Source organism: Danaus plexippus, chromosome 6 (assembly GCF_018135715.1).
Source record: "Danaus plexippus chromosome 6, MEX_DaPlex, whole genome shotgun sequence".
NCBI lineage: Eukaryota > Metazoa > Arthropoda > Insecta > Lepidoptera > Nymphalidae > Danaus > Danaus plexippus.
Window position 1 is genome coordinate 6695212 of NC_083540.1, and position 25740 is coordinate 6720951.

General features: G+C 30.6%; 3 protein-coding genes across 8 annotated transcripts in view; all 3 read right to left on the minus strand.

Moving 5' to 3' along the window:
- Positions 1-5429, minus strand: part of LOC116779260 (adenylyl cyclase-associated protein 1) — a 27746-nt gene extending 22317 nt beyond the window's left edge. The window contains exon 1 of one of the 2 annotated variants that reach the window (XM_032673517.2): positions 5279-5429. Coding sequence is in view for 1 of the 2 variants with exons in the window: in XM_032673515.2 (XP_032529406.1) it covers positions 2521-3235 (715 nt within the window). In the remaining variant the exon portion in view is untranslated. Of the gene's footprint in view, positions 1-2520; positions 3251-5278 lie in introns of those variants that run through there. The other variant, XM_032673515.2, reaches the window with a different exon arrangement.
- Positions 5430-7356: 1927 nt separating this feature from the next.
- On the minus strand, positions 7357-20761 carry LOC116778941 (nicotinate phosphoribosyltransferase). 4 transcript variants are annotated; one of them, XM_061529768.1, is made up of 11 exons: positions 20492-20761; positions 20170-20340; positions 19970-20096; positions 15829-15912; positions 14220-14347; positions 13269-13710; positions 12405-12670; positions 11041-11159; positions 9947-10108; positions 9455-9583; positions 7357-9116 (listed from the first exon to the last, which is right to left on the minus strand). In XM_061529768.1, the coding sequence occupies exons 1-11, from the start codon at positions 20562-20564 to the stop codon at positions 9024-9026; spliced, it is 1794 nt and encodes a 597-aa protein (XP_061385752.1). In that variant the 5' UTR covers positions 20565-20761; the 3' UTR covers positions 7357-9023. The 4 variants fall into 4 exon arrangements, with proteins under 4 accessions (XP_061385752.1, XP_061385754.1, XP_061385753.1 ...); XM_061529770.1 differs by having other exon boundaries at positions 13398-13710; positions 20492-20759; XM_061529769.1 differs by having other exon boundaries at positions 7357-9101; positions 20492-20759.
- Positions 20762-22252: 1491 nt separating this feature from the next.
- LOC116779093 (zinc finger protein 182-like) lies at positions 22253-25532 on the minus strand. Of its 2 annotated transcripts, none has more exons than XM_032673259.2 (5): positions 25106-25532; positions 24422-25029; positions 23415-23613; positions 22846-23142; positions 22253-22571 (listed from the first exon to the last, which is right to left on the minus strand). In XM_032673259.2, exons 1-5 carry the CDS (start codon positions 25241-25243, stop codon positions 22413-22415), a joined length of 1401 nt encoding a protein of 466 aa, XP_032529150.2. In that variant the 5' UTR covers positions 25244-25532; the 3' UTR covers positions 22253-22412. The 2 variants fall into 2 exon arrangements, with proteins under 2 accessions (XP_032529150.2, XP_061385846.1); XM_061529862.1 differs by having other exon boundaries at positions 25295-25529.
- Positions 25533-25740: the final 208 nt, after the last annotated feature.

Here is a 25740-nt window from a genome sequence, read left to right on the forward strand (position 1 = left end):
CTTGAAACTAAACTCAGAGACACTAAAACGTAACGGTGAACTACAGCACGATCTTTCAAAATAAATTCAATATAAATAAACAGACTTTTGGTTGATGATAACTAAATGATAAGTAACTGGGTGCTTGATACGAGATATGTATTTTTTTCTAACCCGTTGTTTTCCGCATTACAAATATAAAATACACTAATTGAAAAAGAATAATAAAAAAAAAAATTAAGGAATTTGGAGACTGGCGTGTGCAATTTTTGAATATGGCAAAACGAGCAACATGATTTGCGCTATCTTAATTAATATCGTGAAAGAATATTTTTCAATGTTTTTTCCTCCTTTTATTTTTGTTATTAACAAAATGAAACGGTAAATTCTCTTTCTTCATGGATACCTAATACCAAAAAGATCGCAAACAAAATCTATTGTGGGTTTCATAAACTATAATGAACACTACAGAAACAGACATCTTTTTTAACCTTAGCATGACTGAAAAAAATGCTGAAGTCTTGTTTGTTTTCTTCGCTTAGCTTTTATAGGTTGTTCGCATTGTTTCCCTATTCTCTTAGTATATACTTAAGCGTATATATATATATATATATATAAAATTTTGCAAGTTACTTTTGACTTCAAACTAACTGCGGTCTACGTTAAGAATTGTATTTTTGTTAACATTAGTTTGTGAAAATAAAATGCATTATGATTATTTACTCGACGTCATATTTATTTGCGATTTTTTTATCTACCGATCCCGCAATAGTCGTGACTTAATCAAAAACTATATAGAAATTTACTTCAAAGGCGTCTATGGAATCATAAATTTTATTTGCAGATATCGACTTATTAATTTCTTTAAACTGACGATATATCAATTGTATGCGATAGTAAAGAAGACAAACTGCTAAGGTTGGAAAAATATTTACTGACAATATGGCGTCATAGAAAGCAATCTAGTGATTGGTAGTCCAAGCAATGGAGAAAGTAAAAAGATTCGTTATGCAAATATATTTAGAAACATAATATACTTAAAAAAAACGCATACTGTTCTTTTACTTCTATTGTGTTGTCAAAATAATAGATTCAGTTTAGTGAGCAGCGATGACTGAACATTCCATGAAATCAAAGCATTTCCGAATTATTAATATCTGATACATTTAGGTCAGTAGAAAATAAACATGAGGAAAGTGTATTTTTATTATGACTCTACAAATTATAAAAGGGTATCAAATATAATACTGATAATTCTTTTAACATCATTCTAATCAAATCAAAATCTTTTATTTAGTTATTTTCGAAAAAGTTATGTAGCATAAATGGAGTCTATTCTAGTCTATATAGTCATATATTATGTTATTATATAGAAAGGGACTTTCGTGTCTTGGATAATTTTATCTCCTACAAGATATAATTTTTTTTTATAACTTAATGTTGTTTCAATAAGATCGTTTAAAAAATAGAAAAAGAAATATAAGTAGATAGGTACATATTCAATGCATCTGTTATCACTTAGGAGTGACCGATAACAATACAAAGTTTGTTTAATGTTAGATATTTTAAAATATTTAAAAAGATGATTTATTAAAGAAAAGTACCTTCAGAAACATCTTTAGCAATTATATACGGTTTAAGTGAAATTTAGTAATAATATGAAATTGTTAAAAACATAGTCATATATATTTAATTTGATTCACCATTGAAGAAATATAAAATAACACTAATATTTCCGAATTTAGTATTAATCGTTTTTTTATTATTTTAACGGTTACTTTGCAGCAACCGTGGTCGCGGTTAAGTTGTATAAATTAAAGAATCTTATACAAATCTTGAATAACGTTCATTAACATATTAAACTATATAAAAAAAATCCAATTTCAAATACAAAGGCACACATTGCTGTAGTCGCTTTTATTTAAAACTCTCTGAGGCAGAAATTATACGATGAAAATTATTACAGATACGATGTTTTCGACTGAGCATGGACGTGTGGGAACAAAGCAAGTTCATGTTAAAATAAAAGTTTCCAGCTGAAAACGACGATGAACATCTATGAAATTTGTATATGAGAGGGAAGCTGAAGTAATCTGGACCTCGGCCAATCTCATTGATTTTTACATCTTAAACTGTTATACCGTAGTGTGGTACACGGGTTAGAAATAAGAATCAGTTACGGGTTTCTTTAGCAATAAGATTCGCGTCGTTTGTGATAAGTTTTGTTAGGTTTTTATCTCAAATAAATGTTCACTTTGTTTTACTTTTCTTATTTATAGTATTGGTAGTTATTTTTATATTCCACTTATATACTGTAAGTATTGTGTAAGTAAGTAGAAACTATTTTGAGTATCATATTTCTCGCCACAAATAAAATAAAGGTGTTTGAAGTTAGGTTATATTTTTGTAAATTCCTACTATCTATTATCATTGATTTTATTTAACAGTTGGAAAAATTTGCGGATCTTGTAATAATTTTTTGACAAATATATAGTGACGATTCATTACCAAAAAAAAATATTATACTTCAAATATTTATACCTGAATCAGCAACAACGGGACCGAGTGGGTCAAATCGCACGCGATGTTCTACAGCAGCTCGGGCTGCACACACGAGGTCTGAGAAGAACCTGTGCCTCCTAAGAGCTAACTCATCACGACCGACCGGTGTCGCTGGTGGTTCTCTGGGTCCCTCATAATCGTTCAAAACTGCTGGCTTCTCGAAGACTTCGTCATCATCAGATGCGGAATCGTGCTTCGCCTTAAATCGTTTGTCACAACTCTCCATGCTCTCTGAAGTCGACTTCAATATACCAGACGACTTCCGCCTCGGTCCAAGCCTCACACCCACGTTAGTCCGCGCTAACTCTTGTTCAAGACTAGCCAGCTCGTCTAGCGTAACATTTCTACTACAGTCAATGGAATATCGCTTGATGTCTATACGATTTTTTTTATAGTCAACCGAAAATCTCTTTGTGACATACGGTTTGGGGAGTACTTCATCGGAGATTTCGTTTACTTCATCGATTTGATTTGGAGTTTCCACAGTCACAGGAGTATCTGGACACTCTTCCTTATCTTCACAATCAGTTTTCTCATCATTTAAAACGTTCTCTACATGAATCGCCAAATCTTTGCTTTCGTCTTTTTCACAAGTTTTGATTGTTTGATCGGTTGAATTGTCTTCGTTGTATTTCTCTATCACATCAGTTTCGGGTGCTCTTCTCTCGGAATCCGAGTTAGCTAATGAATCCATGTTTTCTGACTTAGACTTGCTCTTATTAATTTTCTTATTTGGCCGCGCACAACAACTTTTAAACATTTCAAATGAAACAATTGTATATCATATATCATCTAATATAAAACTAATTTAAGATAGAATTCAATCAACTTCAACATCAAATATGAGATAAGCGTTCAATAAATAAAACCTTTTATAGTACGATAACGTAAGTATATTTTTTAATAGATCATTTCCGAAGTGTTATAATTACGCGTGTTTCATGAGGGAGTTTAGTCGGCTGCCGGCCGTTCGAACGGCGGCGGGCGACTGGCGGCACTGACGCAGGGCGGATGCGCCGCCCGCCCGGCGCATCCTACTATCGGCTCCCACCCCACTAACCCTTAAGGAGCCACGAAGGCTCCCAAATTCATCCGATACTCTGGATGTAATGATCGCATAACCAATGCTATGTAGGTCGAGAAGAGAAACAAGATCTCTGTTGTATTAATATTATTGGATTAAGAATTTTTTTTACGAAATATAGTTTTGTTAAAGACAAATCGATATTTCAGTGTATATTCAATACATACATAATTTTATATTACATACTTCTAGGCAATTATAAATTTATATACAGGTTAAAGACAAGCATTGTGGTATTAAAAAGTCAAACCTCTGACCGTCAAATTAAGCTAGAGATTTAAAAACAAAAATTAAATACATATCAATTATTCCTATAACTGCAAAACATGTTTCACTATCAATTCCTTTATCAGTCCAACCATGCTTCCAGAGGTGTTGCATACAGCACAAAACATTAAAAAGAATGGTTAAAAAAAATAAAACCAAAAATTCCTAACTACCTTAAAACTCTTCTCTATACACAAATCTGTGATGTTTGTATACAATTACTGTCCAAGAGAAGCATATCAGTGTTTTTACAAACACATCAAACAGTGCAAGTCCTTATATATTGAAGGAATGGCACATGCTAGGTTTTGTAATTCAACCTTTATAATTTATCAGTTAACAAAATACATAATCTCCAATAAGGACTTTAACATTATAGTGTTGATTTTAAAGAATGAGAGATACAGATCTCACTATTATCTGGGTATTAAGTAAAAAAAACCTTGTACACAACACCACCGTTCCATATGTCAGAATTATCTAGAATACTTAATTCACCTACTAGAGTCAGAGCATCATGACTGAATTAGTGAAACAAATGTAATACTATTTCCGGGAGGTTGCAGGTTCAAATCCTGCTTGTCTAAATGAATTTTACATTCTGTATTTTCTATTTGACTCTAAATTCTACAAAATCTACATAAACAATAAAATAGTTTGGAAAAACCAAAGATGCTCCATTAGCTTAGAGAATCAAAGAATTTTGCTAAGAATTTAAGTACATTAACTAGCTGTGATGAAATGTACGTATTTATTTTAAAGAAAAGGTTTTCAATTCCAGTTTAATATTACTTATACTATCCAATAGTTTTAACAAAGAAACTACTGTAAACACAGTCTAATACATCATTATTACATACATGTTAACTTCTTGTCATTGTTTGGTAAACACAAATAGCATGAAATTATCCATGATATCCAAATAGTAGAAAATGAAGTGCTGGATGACACAGAAACGTAATGGTCATTACCATATACAGCTAGGATGACATTAAAATATGTCAGTGCATCAATGGCTTATCTAATTAAACATTTACCTTTTTATGGCATTTTATTAGATACTCCACTATTACTCACTTATAAAACGAAATAAACAAAGTCAATGCCAACAATTTCCTATAATTAGATGCTAATAAAAAGGATATTGTATGTAGTTATCATAAAATACTGTTAGAACTGTCATAGAGATAACAATCTCGCATATACAGTTAGCTGAATGTAATGAGTAACTCAGCATTAATAAATATATCTTATAAACTAGATAATGTGTTTAAAATGATAATATGTTAATAAGGAATCATAATTTGGACATTATTACCAACGAAATGGAAAATAGTATTTGCCGACATTGTTTATCATGTATAAAAGAAAAAAAGTCGTACTTACAATGAATTAGCGCGAAGACAGATTCGCCGTGATGAAATGCACAGTATGCACTTATTAATAAAAGTATAAAGTATATATTATATTAAAAATCAGTCTTGTTATAGATTCAGCAGGTTACTTGTCAAACGATTTATATCGTTACGTTAACGGTTGCCATATTTAGATGTTTACATCAGTGTTTACAATCTAAAAATATAACCACACCCAGATACAAAAAAATAAAAATCAGATCCGTTTTTCTTTGCATAGACATATAATTATTATTAAAAATCTTCCATATTTAATATTATAGTATTTGTTACATGTTTAAAGTCATGAATTAATGTCAAAATTTAACACTTTACATATAAAATTTTTACTCGATCTAATATATAATGAAATTAATCCAATGGATTCGATAATTATTTATTATTAATTACTCATCGATTTTCTAATTAAGTACTTAGAAATAAGATATTAATAAATTCTCCATAATACATCTGTTTGAATAAAGCAAATATGCCAATATAATTCATTGTGCCATTCTATAATCTATATTACGAGGTGAAAATGAATTTTTAAGATACATTTCCATTTTTAATTACACACTTATGTAATATATACGCTTTAACTCTACAATAAGTGCCAGATGACAAATTGTTTTACTGAATAAGAAATTGTGTCTTGTTGATTATATACAGGCCATGTTAATTAACGCAAATGCTGAAGTTCAAGTAGAAGGAGGAACTAAAGGAGACAGTGGCATGGCCATGGCATTGATATCAGAAAGAAATATTTAAAAAAGGGTACTTAAAGTAAAGGTTTCTAATTAAAGTAAAGTATCCTCATAAAATTTAAATCAAAAACTATTAAAGAAACTTCAGAGGAATAGTTAATACCAGTTTAAACTCATTTAAAAAGACAATAGTGAAATTAAGAATATAAATTTTATCCAAGTTTAAAATATACAAGTAAAAACAAAATTTGGTTTGTTCCAAGGTTGCTTACAGCCATTATGGGAGTCACTGTCCAAAGTTCCTATAGGTACCTACAATAATTTTTACAAATAGCGGTAAAAGACAGTTCTAATTTAGAGGTTTTAGAACTTCTAGATGTCATTTGAAAGTATACAATATACAAATTGCGTACCTTAAAAATACATGAATAGTTTGCATTTAATTGAATTTGTGTTATGTTAGATTTACTAACAAAGTTCCTAATTGTGACTTCAGTCGAAGCTGTTAAATTATATTATATTCCCAAGTTAATCCCAGATTATGTCTCCTCCAATTCCACACGGCACTGGCTGAATATACTGTGCACATCTTTGCACAGATCAAGGCCATATTTAAAACAACCAACCAAAAAGACTTAAATAGAATTGCTGCACCTACACCAGAAGAACAAGGAATGATATTCATTCCTTGTTCTCCTGGAGGTTCCTGGAGTCATGTCTTGAAACGTAAATTTTTTCTACTTGACCAAAATTCAAGAATTGCATATAAAATCGCAAGAAACTATTATTACCTACTGACTCTGATATCAAATTGGAACACTTACTGAAACTAATGCCTTTTGGAGTCCCACATTAATTGTTGAACAGTGATCTCGATAGTATTAAGGCAGAATTTTCACAGTAATGAGTACTGTATATATTGGCATTGGCTACTCTTATTTTGGTGATTTCACTGGCTAGCAAGAATGACCTGCTTTTATTAGGTTTTTCATGACTAGCCCACGACAATAAGCTTCAGACTGTTTGAAGGACTCATATTAACATAAATTGTTAAACGTTATTTCTTAAAACAAGAATAAAATCTTATTTTTAATACACATGTTATACAAATATACTAATGTGTTTGTATGTAGATACAGAAATCATTACTGAAAATAATCTACAATCTGTATTTCAATCCAAGAGCAAATATTAAAATTTCTTCAAAAAACATTTTAACAAATCCGAGCTCATAGTACATATTAAGCTACTATAACATACCTGAGACAGATTTGAAACTAAGAATTGAAGAATCTGCACGGAATAGCGCAGCAGTACACATATATGTGACATACAGGTCTAGAATTATTAAATAACCCTGCCATAGTTTTATTAATCAACTTTATTAAAAATCATAATCAAAGGCTGTTTATAATTCCTGCACACCAACAAAACAATATGTGCGATATCATGACAGAAACATCAATCTCTATACACATACGGGACATAATAAACATGTTCTCTATAAGACCAAAGAAAAATCATGTTAAATTAAACATTAACAAAAATAAATTATCATACACTAACAAAACATAGAAAAATTTAACTTGGAAACAGAAAAAAAACAATGTTTATGAAAATAAATACAAACATGTAAAAAAAAATTCGAGTTATCTAATAAATAAACATATTAAAAGCAGAAATATATAACTACACTTCACGTATTAGATGTAAGAAAATCATGGGTGTAGGTTTGTTAATAGTAAACATGTTACTATACTTAATAAAAAAATTCTCTTAATACAAAATGTACGCTTATCTTAAATAAGTTTTTCTGACATGAAATTATAAAATGTAATGTTCAAAATAAAAACATAACAAATTTGAAATATATAATCATAATTTAAATTACATATTCTTTGGGATCTTCTAACATTCTGAACTTAAACCTTATATGGTTATTCTTTATTGCTTGTATTGAAATGTCTCTTATAAGTAATTTTATTTTAATATTATGTCTCATGACATTCATGTGACCTTATAATGTAAAATAAAAGTTCCTTAGTGTTATATTTTTTGCCTAAATTTAAGGAACTAATGCATAAGTTACAAAAATGCCGTGCGTGTACGACGAATAAGGCAATTTCCACAACATATAATTAAATCGCTTCTATTGAAAGATATAAAACTTTAGCTAGACCCTATTAGCTGTATGCCAAAATTTAAAATTTTTTGTTTTATATAAAATCTTTAATTTAAAAACAATATATATTAAAATTTTGTTCCCGTCCGTTATACATTAGGAGTTTATTTATTTTAATGTGGATGTACAAAAACACGTGTATTCTAAAATAATATTTACACAAATAGTACTAATGTTGTTGGAATGCACCGATATTAAAAATAAAATTTATTAATGATCAAAAGAAAAAAAAATCTAATATTTAGATACTGACTAGGGACATAATTTAGAAAAGAAATTAACCTGTTTGGACATCTATCACAGTCAATAATATGTGTAAATCGTTTAAAATTACAATAGACTGATATATATATGTATATATTTTTTTTTAATTTCACAAATCTACAAATCAATGCTCAATGTTATAAAAAAATAATTAGATACTATTTTTGTGTGTTTTATATAATATTATTTATCTCAACATACATGGCAAGTTCACATGTCAAGGACATATGTTAAAAATGTACCACTATCATAGACCCAACAATCTTATCGCAGACCAAAAAATGTGGTTTCATAAAGCGTCTGACGTCATGTACTTATAACTTATAATATATTTAATTAAAGGCATCTAACATGCAAGCATTTTATTTATACGTGCTTTATACGTGATTATATATATATATATATATATATATATATAAATATATATATATATATATATAAATATATATATATATATATAATCTACACGCGTTTTGTGTATTAAAGCATTTTATTAATATTATTATACTATGAGCCCTTTATCTTGTAATAGGGTCGGATTTTTTTTCCATTTCATCAATAGATGATACAGCGCCGTTCTGTTCTCATGACAGCTCTCCGATCGGGGCGTTTTGCAGCCACAGGTCGTGTATGAAGTTGTACAAGTCGTCGCTGACAGCGACCTGGGGAAACATAATCTTTAAACGAAACATATTTAGCTGTAATACCTACCTGAGAATACTTGGCAATAGTAGCGATAATATGATCTGTGATAAATGAACTCATAGCAAATGTATGTCTTGGATTCTTGAGGTTGGAGGTCATAGGGAATGATGTTTTAAAAATGATCCCGGTAAATAGCAATAGCAAGTGACAGACATTCACGTCTCGTCCCGTCCGCCCGTGATCACGGTTGGAAAGTAACCGAAATGTCGGGACTATGTTGTTAAAAATAATAGTTTTATTTTAATGAATACGCGCGAAAATCTTAGATCTCATTAAATGATCATGATAACAAAGTAGGATATGAACTAACTTTATAGGGCGTGGGGTTTAAATTCCTCTTGATATCCTGTCGAAGCGTCCTCAGGGAGGCTTGCACTCTTTCACGGACCTCCGACAGCGGCTTAGGAGCGGTGCAGATGCGACCTTCGCTCCAATACACCTGAATATATAAATGTAAATATACCTTTTTTGTTACGATACTAGATTATGGCTTATTCGCTTCTTATTTGTTATGTATGATAAAATTAATTTCCATATAATTGTAAGTATATTGTTTGCGAATGTATATAAGTATCTCCATTTATTCTGTTGTTTATGAACATTTTTAAGGCATTATTTATAATACGAGGACTGAGTAAAAAAAAAGAAACTAGGAAATGGCGTAGAAGTCTTAGAGGAATCGTGGAATGATCTAAACATAGCACTATCTATATGATGTTATTCGGTCAAGATAGAGTACTGGTATAGCATAGATAATTTTACAATACTCTAAAGACGCAGATAAAATATATATAGATGTCACCTTATAGAGATGTTCCACTTTGCTAGGTATGACGTAAGCTCTCTTGGCTTCCTGGAAGGGGTGTCGACACAGCACTTTCCTCCCCACGGCCGGTGGTCGTTCATTGGATCTCTGTAGCAGGTCCACAAGCGCGTGTCCGTCCGCACCGAATAAGCGGTAACCCTGGAATCATATATATGAATATATACATTAACATTTGCATATATTACTAGCAAAAATACATTCTTATACATGGCCTTTCGATAGGAACCACATTTAATTTCTTTTTGTCAGCTCAAATATAAAGTGTCTCTCGCGGATCACGCTTATCTGAATGTGAAGTTATAAAACCGCTCTGTATACTACTCCTAACATATATAGTTTCCCGTTTCACTCTTTGATAAAGTAACTTTCTCTCGAGTATCTGTTATATTCATTATATCTCAGGTACACTACAGGTTTTATAACATTATTATATTTAGCCTCACGTTTCCGCTACTCTAGAGCAAACTTTTCATTATCAAACGTCCAAATTTCTAAGTCGAAGGTGGCTGGCAATTATGTAACATCTACGAATGTCTAATCAAAAATATAAAATTCAGAGCAGTGCGCTAGAAAATTTTAAAAATCACAGATAACAAGACTTAACAGACACTTTCATTTCGTCTGCCCGCGATCACGGTCGCTGTAAAGCAACCAAGACGCCCGGAAGAATGTAATAAAAAATAACACAAAGAAAGTGCATTAAAATTTCATGAAAAACCATAAATGAGTGAATATTTAATTAAGAGATGAATTAACAAAAATTTATCAAAACATGTTTATCATTGGCAAGGTTTAAAAAAATACATAATATACATACTTAACAATACACAAGATAACCTATGATATATGATTGAATTTCAACATAATTTCAACATAAGACTTACTTTAGTTCATTATTTCTCATCTAACTGTAATTGAAATGTGTGCCTAATATTGTATTACATTAAGGTTCAATTTAATATGACCTTTTTACAACACCTTATTTTCAAGCATATACCCAATATGATACAGGGTTCAATTAAGTTTGGTTCTGATATATATATTGTGTGTATTATGTTACATGTGCTGACCTCCTTGTGTCCAGGAATGGTGACTTTGGCTACGTCCTGACTGAGCTTTATACGCGGCTGTCCATTAATCTCCACCAGTTTGTAGACACATCCCAAAGCTGGTTGACGTTGGCATGTCACTGGAATATTGAATATATATATATATATATAAACATGTTACTGAACTAATGTTTATAGATATAGGATACATATACAAATGTAATAATTTTGTTAACTTTTTGTCTGTCTGTGTGTTACATCTAATTCCCTAAATGGCTGTACCGATTAGGAAGGAACTTCCAGTGGCAGATAGCTGATGTAACAGGAAGTGACTTAGACTATTTGTTTTTCATTATATATATTATAATAATATGTGTTATATAAATAAAAAGATGAAGCAATCTCACCTAGTAGAGTGAAGATAAATAAGAACCAAAACTATAAGTAAAATACTTAACTTCTATTACAATATTTCAATTTATATGTTACACCTTATCAGTCCGTATATAAAATAAAGTTTTTTTTTTAATAACAACAAGTGACGTGTCTGTATAATAAAAGTCATTCGTGTCATGATTTAAATTACAAATGTAATGTCAATGTTCCCCTTCTGATACACATTGACCCATTTAAAATTATTTATATATTATTTTTATTCCTTCAATATCATAATAAAATATACATTTTGTATGAAATGTAGTAATACTTTGGTTGTATATATATATAAAACTTAATTCTTGCTAAGGGTCCGTACACATGAATGCACTATGATAAAAAAATATGCTCACATAAATTATTACCAGCCAATATTTTTATTTAAACATAAGAATTAAAAATAATAATAATAATAGAAACGAAGTCATCGTACGATTCATTCCTTTGTTATTATAAGATATTAGTAATTAATTATAATTAATGCAATATTAATGGGCGTGAGTTATATTTTTATTATTATTAAGGTTGTTAATAAATGAGATCATATAACATATATTCAGTATCTTCGTTACTTTTTAACGCACACCCTGCTTCAACTGAAACAGTTATTGAAATAACCCACATCTAACTACAATATATTTGTCTGATTGTATTTATAATTTTTTAGAAGAAAACTGTTTTATTTTAAGTTTTCTTATCACTGTAACCTTATCAGTCGCTTATTATCTCCTCTGTGTGTGATAACTATTGTCAATCAATATTACAACTGTCTTACACACATATAAGTGTTTTACCTAAGTCATGTATCCATATCATGTGTGTAGTATACTAATATGCGACAAGACTAAAGTTACAGCAAAATCGGTTTAGTAGGTTTTGTCTGACAAACTTACGAATGACTCAAAAATCTCGTATACTTCATCAATACTACACCATTAGTAAAAACCTACCCAAATGTGTTCCTATACCGAAGCAGTCTATAGCGTGGCCCTGTTCGTGTAGACTGAGTATTGTTTCTTCATTGATATCATTAGAGGCGACGATGGTGAGGTCATTGAACCATGGTAGTTGACATGATTCGGCGACTTGGCGGAAGGTGTCCCTCGCCAGTATGGACAGATAAGCCAGGTCTCCACTGTCGATTCTTACTCCTAGAGCACGATGACCACAATCATTCAATGCCAACGCCACGGAACAGAAGTTAAGCAGACCACTCCTGGAAACGAAACACAGTTCAGAGTCTATAGTATGTAGATATAAAGTATGGTCTCTTATACTACAATGCATCTGGACGAGGAGACAACTCCTGGAAACGAAGCCTATAGGATTATTGCAGTCAATAGGCCTTGTTTATATATTTTTATTCCGATCGCATACACATGTACCATGTCATTAACGTGCTTCAACCTCCATACAGTCCATGCAAGTTATAATCATCTGATGCTCTGAGATCGTATGATAATAAAATGGGGAATACAATAATATTCTTATATATAATGCGTTGTGATGTCCGTATGTACGTGCATAACGATTACTGTGAATGTGCTCACCCATACAATGCAACTGTGCCCAATGAGTAACTGTTCGAGTAAAATACACACTGAAGCAAAATGTAAGCCCCGTATATAATGAAGCGCCGTCAACTTTCGCTTCAATGCAACAGATGGAGCAGCGGACGAGACATCAGTGCTGACCACGCCCATGTGGAGTTGAACCCCGGTCCCTTGATGAATGCATGGGTGACATAGGTTGTATGTCGTAATGTATAGGATGCGATATATTTATACGTGTTACATACAGGCCGTCATGTTTACCTCAGTGTGCGTTCGACCGTGCTATATCCACGTGTACTACGGATAGTCGGTATTTGTATCGTAACATTGGATCCACAGTTGCTATTGTAGCCGGCGTTATGTCGTGTCGGTAAGGCTTGAAAATTATACCTCTTGACATCGTAAGTGTCCACGAGTGCCAAGAAACCTGAGGGGAAGGCTTGGGCGTATGATATGAGGGCGGCCAGTTCGCCGTCGCTGGCCTCCTCGGGGGACACTCCGATGATGGTTGATAGCTTCTTCCTCCAGTCCAGAGACAGTTGGAACAGGTTGTACTGAGCTTTCGTCTCTGGATGCGTCACAGTCACGTGCTGGAGGTCGTCCAGAGTGCTGAATGACGTCACGAATGAGTGCGCATGGGTCCCTTTGACTGGGATGTTGAACATTTTACCAGCCAACACGTTACTAGTGCCGTCAAAACCACCTGGAAACCGAGAGCTCTGTTAAAGCAGTCCATGCATGGTTTATGTAGTTATTTACCTAATTATGGGGTTAAAAAAAGCAAGTCATTCTGGAAACACAAGAAACAACAGAAATAAAACTTATATCATCTTTTGCCAGTCACGCAAACCATTAAATGTTATGATGAAACATCAACTGACGTCCCCATCAACACTTCTATGGAGTTTAGTAATCTAAAAAGTCTGAAACTCAATTTACCAACTGACGGTTAAAGTATTCAATGTCAAGGCTTGCATGGTTGCGGTAAATTAAACTAAGTTATTCGTTCGTGGCATCTTATGTCTGTGTAGCGCGCTGGGCGTTTTGTTGCTCGCGAACGGTGCCTGGTACGGAGGGCATGCTACCAGGAGGACTGCGCTAATGTAATCAATAATTATGTATCACTATGTAACATAAAACTATACTGGAATATTCTACGCTTATGTTTGTCACAGAGTACGCAAAGTTTCTTTGGTAGTGAAAAATGCTCACCGATGTAAGAATATTTGGATGCCGATAGGCCTCCATCGGGCCCCTGAGCTCTTCGTAGCCCGAACTCGAGCAGGGATATGTTTTTGCCAGCGACCATTCTATATCTAGCTGCGTTGGTGGCCATCAAACTAAAATGATATCAACACAAAAAGAAACTTCTATAATATTTCAAATAATTTGCATAAATATTATCAAGGATTAGGGTAGTTTTGTATTTGAAAGTTTTTGGAGATTATATTTTTTTATTGTATACTAGCTGTTGTCCGCGGCTCCGCCCGCGTGTTGGTCGCTTTTCGCATAACCATATATATATCAAACTTAAAGTTGACCATAACTTATTTTTCCCTTTACCGATTTTGACGAAACAAAGTTTTGACAATGCTTCTAATTATATGTAATCCAACTGTGAAAACCGCATTCAAATTCGTTGAGTAGTTTTGAAGTTATAACGTACCAGACAGACAAAAATTCCAAAAAAATGTTTTTTTTGGTTTCTATGACTCTTATTTAATTGTCCTATCAGTTTTTTGGAAAAATATTGAATGTACAGACATTCGATTTTTACTGTCTTATTATATGTATATTGATATGTAATGTGAGGTTAGGTAATGTATAGAGTGAGTGGCATACGATCTTATCGCTTATCAGATTTTTTCAGAACCACCTTGAAAAATGATCTATTATAGAGTAAAAAAAAAAGTTTATCCAAGAAATATTATAAGAAAAACATATGAATGCTAGGCATAATATATAATTAATTAGGGAAGTGAGTAATTAACGCCCCTCACTCACGAGCTATCATATGTTTTAACTTATAAATAATAAACATGTGACGTCACTCCACTGATCGCAGTCTGAGTTATAATGATAATGGTAACATATTACTTAAACCAGTGGAGCCTGACCTGTAACTGATAATGTATCGTATGAAACAAACAGCTCTTAACTCTGATATTGGATTTTATCGTATGTTATATGGAAAATAGCTTACAGGCGAAGCCCATAGGCTGTTCAGTACGATAACATTTTGAAATTATTCTGAAATTTTGTTGTTTTTATCAGTCTGCGACTTTCTTCGCTTAAAAGTCGACAATATTTTTATAGTCTAAGGTCCTGTTTTAGGTACATGATACTATTATCATCAACAGTACTAATGTATTTTAAACAGAGTTCTGAAAATGAATAAGTTAACTATCTATTTGCCACATTAAAAATGCTCGATTCCTATTGGTCATAACTATGGACTGGAATGGACTATAGCTCTCACGATACATGTGTACATAGAAATATTATTTTGATATATATATTTAAGTTTTTGAGATATGCAATTTATACAGACAAACATCTCAACTTTTAATACTACTACACAGATTCGTATTTTAAGACGCGCAGATTGATTGTGTAAGACTTACGACCTAAATTTGTCATTAGTTAAGATCTAATAATATCGATCCGTGATGTAAATTGAAATGCGGACCAAATTAGTCACAATATAAATAAAATATCCTTTATACTACTGCATATATTTATGATACAAACTTCATTTGGATAAATATTTCGTACATACGTACGTTAATACATGAATTGGGAAATACTCTAAGTTGCTTACCTTGCGAAGTTAACTAGAGTCAACAACGTTGTCTCCAATAATTGCGTTATTATGAGTGGACCTTCGATTCTCAATAACGGCACTCTGAAACAATACGTAGATTCTGATACATGGTCTAGATGATAGTTTCGTCAGCGGATACGGATGTTAAATTGCAATACAAAAATGCAAATAATGTAAAGTATTGTGTGTGCATGTTTATCATACAAGGGCTGTACCGATTTTAATGAAATTTATAATTAAAACAACTCGTATTATAAAAATTTAAAAATATTTCTTATTTATTTATTTTTTTATTTTTTGTAGTATATTTAGAAATTTAAGTCTGAGAAACATTGTAAAATCCATCCGTTCTCTTACATTTGCATATTATTCGAAGGTTTTATATTCTTACTGCCAAATTCTTTATGCCAAACAATAACTTGTTTATAAATTTTTAAAAAATCACGTCCAAAAGAAACGTCTGATTCATTATTAAAATAAAACTAAATTAAAAGGACTATAAATTGTTACTATGCTTTGATTAACAAAAAAAAAATATTCTTCATATGTTAAATTAAAAAAAAGAACTAAGAATACAATGACTTCAATTCAAATATGGATTGTCATAACGTACGAAGAAAATTATTTTAACGTATGAAAAATCGTTATGACCTAGTTTAAATCTTTACCAGGATAACACATCGTATTTATAAAAAAAAAAGATTAATACTGAAACTTAGTATATTTACTGGCTGTTTACAAACAACCAAATTACATAACTTAAACTAACAATTCAGAAAAAAATATATATAAAACCTTTTTTTATTAATTTTTTTTTTATTTAAAACAAAAACATATACGTAGATTATAGTAATGTATACAGGACTGTTATCTATATGGATCAAACATGCTTTTATTGTGAACGTTAATTATATGTACCGAGGACGTGACTTGTAAGGAAATAAAATAAAAGTTGTAAAATATAACGAAGAATAATTGAACGAGTGCAAGCTCTAGAATAATAAAATGTATGATATTTTTGACATATTAAAATAAATTAGTACAATCAAAAGATTACGGTCTCCATATTTTTTATACACTACACTTCACTTGCCACGGGTTTGCTCTTCAAAGTAAATACAGTTTGTATGTAGGTACCACTATTGCATTTATTTTACATGTACCAAAATGTATGAATGAAATACTGGAAACTATACGTTTTTAGTTAGACGACGCGAACTCGTGATAAAGGTATATATATCATAATCTATGTCATATAATAAAATATAGAAAATACATTTAAGAAAACTATCAAAATGTATCAAGTATTGAATACGGTGAAATAACTCGCCCGCTGTATATAATTAGACTAATGATTCACTATACCTATTTTATTCATAAGCTCATCGATTACACTTTGTATAGAGAAATTATAATATTGACGTTTTGTAAATTCTAGCATATTATGTATTTAATTTATTCGAATTGAAGGACGACAAACGTCTTAATGTCTTACAAATCTGTAGAGATTTTAATAATTCTCGTATTATATACAGTTATCATCATCGTGATGTAATCAATTCGTATATATCAAATCTGTAAAGATTTCTCGTATATATAACTCGTATTATATGCGGTTACTTCATTAATTATATGACTAAACAGAGCCAGTTGAAACTGAGCTAAGAAATACTGACAGATATCTTATTTGTAAACACAATACTATATTCATTATCGTAGAAGGTGAGAATAAAGCCTCATTATCTAATACATAGTTAGATAAACCTGTGCAGTGTAAGCAAGATATCACAATTACATATTAATATAATAATATGAAAATGTACGTTATATTTTACAATTAGTTGCAGCTTGTTAATATCCCCCCCCCACCATTTTATTTCTCTCTCCTTATACATATATATAAAGAGAGAGAAATAAAAGGGAGGGGGAGAGGGGGGGCAGGGAGAGGTAAACGATTTTAATGTTACATACATATGAATTAACTATTTAACGATACTCCTTATTTATGTTTCAGTTGAGTCACGGTAGTTTCCAGTGACGAGACCATGATGCTTCTATCAATATCTCATAACTCACACCCGTATAATATATAAAATCCCATCATTGTAACAAATTCGTGGTCGCTCGTTCGGAACTTAGTGAAAACTGATTTTTTATTTATTAATATTAAAATTTAAAGTAAAATTAATGATACGTTCTGAATAGCTTGTGATATTGTATACATTTAGACAACATAAGAAACTTATTGATTTTCGATATTTAGATATTTTCAAGTTGAACTTAGGCGTTATAAAGTAAAATTAAAAATAAAAGATTAATATATATATATAAAAGATTAATATATATATATATATTTATTAATGTTAAGATGTAATAAAAAAAAATTAACAGCCAAAATTATTGTGAACATGATATCATTAAGTTATTTTACAAATATATCTTTTGTCATAAAAATTTCGTTGATATTTCTTTACGAGGTCAAATGTTGTCAAGAAAACATTATTATATAACTAATAGTTGAGAACAAATTACACTCAGCACTAAGAATGTGTAGTGTTTATAGACATAATAAATAAATCCAGAGCATTACCCTTACCATGTATTTGCATTATTAAACTAAACAGTCATCAGTTTACATTAACCAAAAACATGTGGTAGGGCACTTGGCCTATATACTAAGATCTTAAAGGAGTGCTATAGCTTAGTATTCAAGCTTCCTATTAAACAAGTGTAAAAAAAATTTTTTTTATTGTTTTAACTGTTACATTTTAGGCGAGAACCTCAGTGGACTGTCAAAGATAATAAACAGGTCCTTAGGGTAAAAAAAATCATAAAATCCTAATCATAGAAAATTAATTTATGATTGATTAAAACATAATTCTCAATACCTCCAGATCTACGATCATTGATACTCAGCGGTTTATCCAAAAGATTGTTTGTATGAAATTGAAAAATAGTTCCTTATATAAAATTGGTATATATGATTGTATGTACACCAAAAAGTTTTGAGTGCCTGCATAATTATATTATTATGGCGATAAAAAAAAAATTGACAATGATACTGTTGGCTACTGTTGGCTTCATTACTTAAAATTAGTTTTAACTATCATAAAACGCAGCTTTGGAGTAGACATGTTAAGACATTAAATATGAATATATTTTATTAATACAATAATTTTGTTGTATGATTTGTATGAAGTCTCACATATAATTCTCTTATGAAGACTTAGGTACTGGAATTATTTAAAACTTGTTTGTTTATCCAATCTTAAAATTTTAACTTCAGGGCCAAATTTAAGTGAGAAAAAAAAATTCCCACAGTACTTGGCAAAATTGTTTAAGATGGCAAAAGTTCATACTACATAAATTTAGTACACTATTAGTTTCATATTGGCAGCAGATATGTAAATAAAAAACTACTAAATCCTGTTTGGTCTTATGCTGTATATTTGTGTGCAATTAAGTTTTTTATATCTTGAGTAGATAATAAAAAATAAATATAGATTACAATGTCAGCCCTTACATTATGAATCATGTTATGCAAATGTAAAAAATAAATCATAAACTATTGGTATTTTTTGTTTAAAAATTTTTTTTTTAGTTTTGTTAATTCAACTGTAATATATGCAGTTGACTATAAGTGTTTTGTGAATTTAGTTGATGGAGTTATTGAGAATAGAGAAAAATTCCGATCATCTTGGTATGAAATGGTGGGGATTTAACAAAATACATTAAATTACATGAAGAATAACTAACCATCAAGTTATAAGCAGTTCCAATTTTATAAAAATATCATATTATTTAATTTATTAGATTATAATTACATCAACTTTATTAAAATATAATTAAATGACCTTTATAAACTATATAGGTTTTTGTTATTTAAATCTTGCCAAAGACTTATCTGATTTGAGACTGTGAAAAAGTTCTCTTAACATTTGATATGACCTAGTTTTAATAATAATAAATGAGTCCCACATAGAGACACAAGTCTTTAAGAGACATTGTTAAGAAGAAAATTATATTAATTTTTATAATTATCTAAAGTGACAATAAGTCAATAATATTAATATACAAAAATCTCTTATTTATAAATTAGAATATTTATATGTCATGTCAAAAATTTTTTTTTACTCACCTTGGAAAAACAACAGAGCCTTCTTCAATAGCACTTAGCTTTACATCATTACATGTTAGATCTTTTAAGTAATCAAAGAATTCCTGCTCAATATCTGAAGGTAATGTTTGCTTTAAATATTCTATATCTGTAATAAAAGCGTGATTACAGTTTTAAAATTTAAATTTTTACTCAAAGATAATCAAACATTTTATACATACCACTGTCAGAATAGTGAAAATTTTCCAAAAATTTCAAACATTCTTCAAGGCCTGCAAAAATTGTAAATTCTCCTTGAAAAGGATTTGTTCGAAAAAATAAATCGAATACTGCAACATCATTGACTTTGCCAGACTTCCAATAAGCATAGGCCATAGTTATTTGATATAAATCTGAAATAAATATATTATTTATAACCTTATTCCCTAAAGAACTTTTGGATAAATCTAGAGTATTTTGCTTCTTCTAATTGTGTGTTAAAAGAAAAAAGTTCTATTCTTATTTTGAAATTCGCTCCAAATATTGTATGAATGGAAAACTCACCAGTTAACAGGGGTTGTACGATACCATTCTGCCGAGACATTTCTCGTTGCGTTACCAATTTACCGCTAGACATTTCCAAAATTATTTAATTCACCAAAGTTATAAGAGCAGAAGTTTACGTGCCGAATGTTTGGTAACTGACGAGCAACTAATGAGAAAAATAATTTCATTGTGTTCAGCGACCGCAACATACAGAGTACGCGCCAAACACTGTTTGACAGGGAATAAACTTACATACCTACGCATGCGCATTCAATTTCCTATTGACTGATCAACCTTGAGGTCATTTTCAAAGGTCGAATAACTAATATGACAGTAAGTTTTTTTAATTTTTACTTTATCGTAACAGGCAAAGAATTTTATTAAATACAGCCAATATCTAACTTAAGACTTATCTAGTGATTAAAACAATTATATGGTGGTCAATGAGATTATCCGTTAAAGTTATAGATTAAAAAAAATAAATGTATCGTGCATACACGATTGATATTACTATGTTATACATCAAACTATGTTTTTATGGGAAATGCTTGGTAATGTTTCATATATATATTCTTAATGAATTAAGAGTAAGTCTTTGAAAATTTTGTGAAAGGTTTTGACACTTCAGGAGCAATCTTTTAATGAAATCAAATTATTAAAAATAGATGAAACTGCTAATTGCTATACAGAAAATTTAAAAGTCCAAATCTGAATATATTTCAAATTGAATAAGGTTTTTTAATTGTTTGATTCTTTGTTCTTAATATCCAAGAAATCACGCCAGAGATTTTACTTACCTCTGTACGTACTTACGTACCATAGGCTTTTGCTGTTTATAAATAAGACACTAGTGATTGAAATCTGAATCCGCTTAACAAACCATACACATTCGTATTGTTTCTTTTTTTTTTTTAATTTATATCAATGTTTGTAGCCTAAAATATACTTTTGTAAATAAAGTAGCATATCCACATATCTACCCATTTTCATCATTTTACGTAATACATACACATAATTTATAGTTATTTCTTTAAGAATTGTTTTCAAAAACTGAAAATTAAGGACTTATAAGAACAATATTACGATTATAATGAGTTTACTGTTGATATTTGTTAATGCTTTAGTTTTAAGTTTCAAATGATCGCTCTAACGACTCTCATCAAATTCTAAATTAAAATAATATATGTTTATGGTTAGACGCGTATATACACAGTGGGAACAAGCAATATTTTCAAATGTTATAGATGGTATTGCTATTTTCTAGATAACGTCGAATTCTCCTTACATTCCAAATTATTCTCTATGAAGAACTGCTAGGGGGCTTGAGTGGCTCTTGTAGGCTTATTCTTGTATGAAAAAAGTTATCACTGGTATTGAAGATTAAACAAAAACTTCGCCGCAAAATCCTAAACTTATTCATATCTAGCACTGAATAAAAAAATAACTTAGTCTAATGACATAATGGGAATATTTTGCAATGCTCAGATCCTTTTTAAAATAGTAGGCTCAGTAATTATGAAGGTAGAGCAAATTAGAATACATGAAGATTAAACATAGTTATTAAGAGAGCACCAAATAATACTATGAATTGATTTAATTTTAAAATGTGTCATTCAAAGGGCAAGAATATTCAAGGGAATTTTTTTTAGACTCAGTTGGCTGTACTGGGATCTTCACATACAATTTCAAGTTAGTGACAGGGATGTACTTAAAATTTATAGGCTCTCTGAAACCTTACATGAAGATAAATATTTAAAATGGCTCAATAAGTAAACAACATTAATCATTTGTTTATTTATTTAATTATGCTTACATAAAATATTCTTAGACAATTGTGAAAATTGTTTAATTTGAAAACCAACCTCTTTAGTTGTCTTTTAAAAAACTGGCATATCTTTTTAGTGTAAATAAGTGTAAGAATGTAAAAATCAGTTATTTTTTACTTTAATAATACGTTTTTTGACAGCAGTGCTAAGGGCCGATCTTGCCCATTATGAACTATATCATGGTGTATTAAAAGGCCTTTCCTTGTTACAAATTTTTCATCGCAATACAAGCAGTGAAATGGTTTTTCACCCGTATGCTGGTACATGTGATACTGAAAAAAAAATTTAAACAAAGATTTTCATTTTTAATAAATTTGTAATTATAATAAGATTGCAATTACAAACATTGCATGCTAACACTTTAGCACACAGATATTTTTGGGTGACCAAAATATTAATTTGATTTTACTAACAAAACTAATTTATATGAGATCATTAATAATAGAATTACTTAGAATAATATTATGTGTATTTAAAAATATATGTAAAATATAACTTCAGAAACATGTATTTTTTTTTAATAAAAAATATAAAATCTAGACGTACCATAAAATTATCCCTTTTCATAAAGCTATGATGGCATATAGTACATTGATATTTAAAATTAGCTTTCAGTACCACAGGTTTGGGAGCAATCGGCCTAAGTTTTAATTGTTGTTTCACCACTGGCTTCTTTGTTTCCTTTATTTTTTCGCTTATATCCTTCTTCACCTTACCATCGCCTATTGAAATTTCTGGATGCATTCTACTCTTGTGAGAATAACAATTACCAGAACTAGCAAAACTTTTGTCACAATACGGACATTTGTATGGCTTGGCACCTGTGTGCTGATTGATATGAAACTGAAACATATATATTTATAAATAAGTATCTTTTTTGTTTACTTTGCATACAAATATAACATATACTTCCTAAATCTAAATTACTTAGCAAGAAAAAAAGATAACATTTTTCTTTAGGATAAAAATATTAAATCAAACTTGCTGCAGCTACCACATAAAGGTTTTTATGGTCTTTTCATACTATTTTGTTTCATGGTAAATAATTAACTTTGAGCTAATGTAACAAAATCATCAGCTTAACCAAAAATATTCATAATTGTAATTGAAGTAACCTTTAAGTCTTGATTTCTCTTAAAACTCTTCTTACAATAAATGCACTTGTAAGGTCTTTCATTGCTGTGGGTAACCATATGTGTTTTTAAATTGCTACTTGTGTTATAGGAGCGGCCACAAACTTTGCATGTGTATGATCTACTACTCGTTGAAGTGTGTGCTTCCATATGCTCCACTAAATTGTTTTCATTCCTGAAACTGTTCGAAAAATAAAAATGTATGTTACATTAACATTTTAAGCGCTAATGGTTAAAAATTTTCTTTATTTTAACTTAAAATATAAAATAATTAAGGTATGTATTCAAATTTTAATTAAATCAATCCATTGGGTATACACTTACATGATTATAACAAACAAAAAATTAATTTATTAAACATACTACTGTTGTTATTACATTACACCTACTTTATACAAAAATTTTATTTACTTGAAATGAATAAAATTATAGTTCTGAATTTTATGCAACGATGAGTCCTTGTTTATTTGTTTGAATGAAGGAATCTGTTAGTATGAAATATCCTCAACCATAACATGTAATTCTCATAATAATAATAAAGAGACGAAACCTCTCAGCATTCCATGGATTCACCATGCGGCTGCCGGGTCCATCGCATTGCAGAGAGGAGCTTTAACAGTGCCTGGGACTTGCGATCCAGGTGTAGGTTTAAGGGGCCTCCTACCTAACGCGCGATAGATGCTCAACTCCACTGTCCAAGCTCCTCTCGCTACGTAACCAAATTTGAAAGGAACCTACTAGGGCTGCCTTCAATACATGTTCCAAGAATGAACTGATGTTAGTTCTTGGCAGGCCCAAGTCTTTTAGCAGGTTCTAGAGAGATTTGGCTGTTAAACCTCTCGCTCCTACTTCTACCGCATACGAATTTACAACGAACCTATTCTTAGTGAGCTCTTAATACTTGTTAACCTCGATGGCATGGTCTTGTTGAAATAAATCTATTTCATTTTCAACAACATGAAAAATAAATGTTTGTAAATCATACTCACAGTCGTCCACATATATTACACATTCCTCGTGTTCTATGTTCTTTAAGATGTGATATCAATTCATTTTTATATTCAAACTGGTCACCGCAAGAGCTACATTTAAAGGGTTTAACAATTTTATCTTCATTGAAATGTATCCATGAATGGTTTTTGAGGGCCAACTCTGTATAGTAGCCCCTATTACAGGTGATGCATTGAAAGGGCTTGGTGTCTTTTTTATCGTCTTCCATCAATTTATCACCTTTTTTAATTAATTTGATTGTTACATTTTCACCATCAGCGCCATTCAGGTAAGTTATTTCATCTTCATATTCGACGGATTCACAAGATTTTTCTAAATTAGGTGCCTCCTCCACTTCAGAGTTTTGAAGAACCATCATTGGATCAACATTTACTTCCATGCATTTTGTATCACTGTCAAAATCTGTTTCAGATTTGATGTCAGTAATCAAAATAGGTTTATTTTCATCATTATCTTCTAACATCAGACTTTGCTTAAGTAAAACCTCCTGAGCTCTGTGTGCATTGTCAATGAATTCACTTACTATTTGTAACTTTGAACAGCATTGGATGCATATATTTTTCGGCAATTTATCATCTTCATCGACCTTTAAATTGAATGTGATAAGTAATTTAAGAACTTGTAAGAGATCGTAAGAGAATTGGGAGAATATAAATATTTACCTCTATAAGTAAGTATTTATTTAATTTATTTTGCAAAAGCATGACTTCAGCTTCTTTGCTGAAAATCATTATGGTAACTTCTTGCTCTTCTGCACACAACCGACAACATCTTTCGAAATCCGAATTCGATTCAACCATTTTTAAAAAGTAAAAATCATTCCTAACATTTACGTATTCTTAAATACTTACTCAGTGCAAGTACGTTTTAAAATTGTAATGATTTTCCGACTTTTATGCGAAGTTTTAAAACGCATGCGCGTTTGAGGATAGCGATGTTCGTGGTTCGTATACTTCATTTTTATTTATATTTTATCTTCTCAACGCCACTGCGCAAACTCGAACATAACTCAACAGATTGAATTTCAACCAACATTCTACATCCATGTAATATTATAGCCATCCTAATATCGTTGCACTAGTGACACTTGACAGTTCACAGTTGAGACTTGAGAGTTGAGATGTGTCAAAACTTAAAACCATTAAAAAGTTTTATGCAGATTTAAAAGTATAAAGATCAAACATACGCCAAATTCATAGTTTTTCTATTTAGGTTATGAAATATGTTATTAAATTATAACAGCTCTTATTAAAATTCTATGAAATAATAAGACAATTTATTAATTATACAAACTACT